Here is a 1,731-nt window from a genome sequence, read left to right as displayed (position 1 = left end):
TCTTGGCGTTGGAGACGGAGTGGAGCCAGTGAGTCATAAGACTTCGTTTAAGAGGGTGAGCATCACTTTAGATCCTAGTGTCACCCAACAGGACAATTACAATAATTTTTTATTTGATTAAAACAATTTATATACACTACTATTCAAAAGCTTGGAGTTGGTCATGTTTTTTTTCTTTCTTTTTTTTGGGGGGGGGGCATTGCTCCATTCTTCGGTGTCACTTGATCCTTTAGAAATCATTCTAGTATTCAGATTTTATGCTCAAGAAACATTTATTCGATTATCAACAATTTTGATCATTTTTGTGGAAACCGTAATACGTTTATTTTCATTCTTTGATGAATCGAAAGTTCAAAAGAACAGCATTTATTCATTTTTCAATGTTATTTCAATTTATTCAAATATCTTTACCATCACTTTAGATCAATTTAGTGCCTCCCTATAATAGTGTAAAGTATTATTTTATTTAAAAAAAATCTTAATGGCCCTAAACTTTTGAACGATGTGTATTTCTGTTAGTGTACACATGGTAACGTTCAGCAGCATGTTTACTTTCTTGCATTTCGATTACCTTTGCCATCATCTAAAGTTCACTGCAAGTTAACCTTTAAATTGAGTAACAGTAACAGCTAATGTAATTTAGCAAATTTCAAAATGATTATCAGTTTTTAATACTGTACATTATAATGTTGTTGGGCTTAAATTGACTTCTAGCACTTGTAATGTATTTATAGAAAATATAAATAAAAGTTTCAAACCATCATTCATTGGTTGTCAGCTATAACAAATTCTAATTGACTTAAATATACCTTTTAATAGCCACATACAGACTGTAATAAAGTATTATTATGATTAATTAAATGATTCATGTTGTTATGTATTATATTATCATGCACTGTTCAGTCTCATTCACTGCATTTTTTTGGGCCTGTTTTACCCTCAGCGCAACAAGACTAGTGATTCGGTAGCCAGCCGTGAGGGAGACCCGAGAAGTCTTCCTCAACCCGGTCAGGCACGTAGAGGAAAAAGCCGCATTCCCGCTAACCCAGACATGGTGAGGGACACCGGTTTGGAGTTGGTGAAAGAGAGACCTGACGACGGCCTGTCTCCAAGCCATCCCCAGGTCCTGGAGACCCCCGAGTCCCTGAGCGATTCCCTCTATGACAGCCTGTCCTCGTGTGGTAGTCAAGGCTGAAGTGTTTTCAAAAGGAACTGAATGATAACCAGGTACAACCTTCAGATATTTTTCAAAGGTGGATACTTACGAAATAACCCATTTTTTTTGGACCGAAAAAATCCCACGCCACACGTTACCCACGAAATACCCACATTTCTATCCTGATGGTTGGAAGAAGGACTTTTTACAGTGTGTTTGTGGTGGTGTCATTTTAGCCCATTATATCATCTCATTCGTGTTCTCTGTTTCAAGTGGTAGCAAAAGGTAGTGACGTTCGACTTGTATTATCTTTAAATTACGTTTCGAGGATGAATCCGAGCTCATCGCGACAGTCTTCCAGTTTTCAATCTCACAGAATGTTCTGGTTCTCATGCAACATCAGTGCACACACTCTTTGGTAACATTTGTGTAAAGTTATTGGAAAGTGAATGTTAATATATGTGATTTTCAATTAATTTAATATGCATATTTCATGAAAATGAAAAAAGAAAAACGCATCTGTGTAAAACTGCATCAGCCGTAGACTTTTGATTCATTGTTTAAAGAAAAAAAAA

General features: G+C 36.0%; 1 protein-coding gene across 1 annotated transcript in view; it reads left to right on the top strand.

Annotated features, from left to right (window-relative positions):
• The window catches only part of LOC107591078 (nck-associated protein 5-like), a 24,786-nt gene extending 23,061 nt beyond the window's left edge, over positions 1-1,725 (top strand). Inside the window, 2 exon segments of the mRNA XM_016280083.1 lie at positions 1-55; positions 944-1,725. The exon segment at positions 1-55 is cut by the window's left edge and continues 10 nt beyond it. Of these exon segments, the coding sequence (XP_016135569.1) occupies positions 1-55; positions 944-1,195 (307 nt within the window). The 3' untranslated portion in view covers positions 1,196-1,725.
• The last annotated feature ends 6 nt before the right edge of the window (positions 1,726-1,731 follow it).

The sequence above is a fragment of the Sinocyclocheilus grahami genome, unplaced genomic scaffold (genome assembly GCF_001515645.1).
Source record: "Sinocyclocheilus grahami isolate Dianchi unplaced genomic scaffold, SAMN03320097.WGS_v1.1 scaffold137.1, whole genome shotgun sequence".
Taxonomy (NCBI): Eukaryota; Metazoa; Chordata; class Actinopteri; order Cypriniformes; family Cyprinidae; genus Sinocyclocheilus; species Sinocyclocheilus grahami.
The sequence above is the reverse complement of the archived record's forward strand: the minus strand, read 5'-3'. Positions and strand labels throughout refer to the sequence as shown.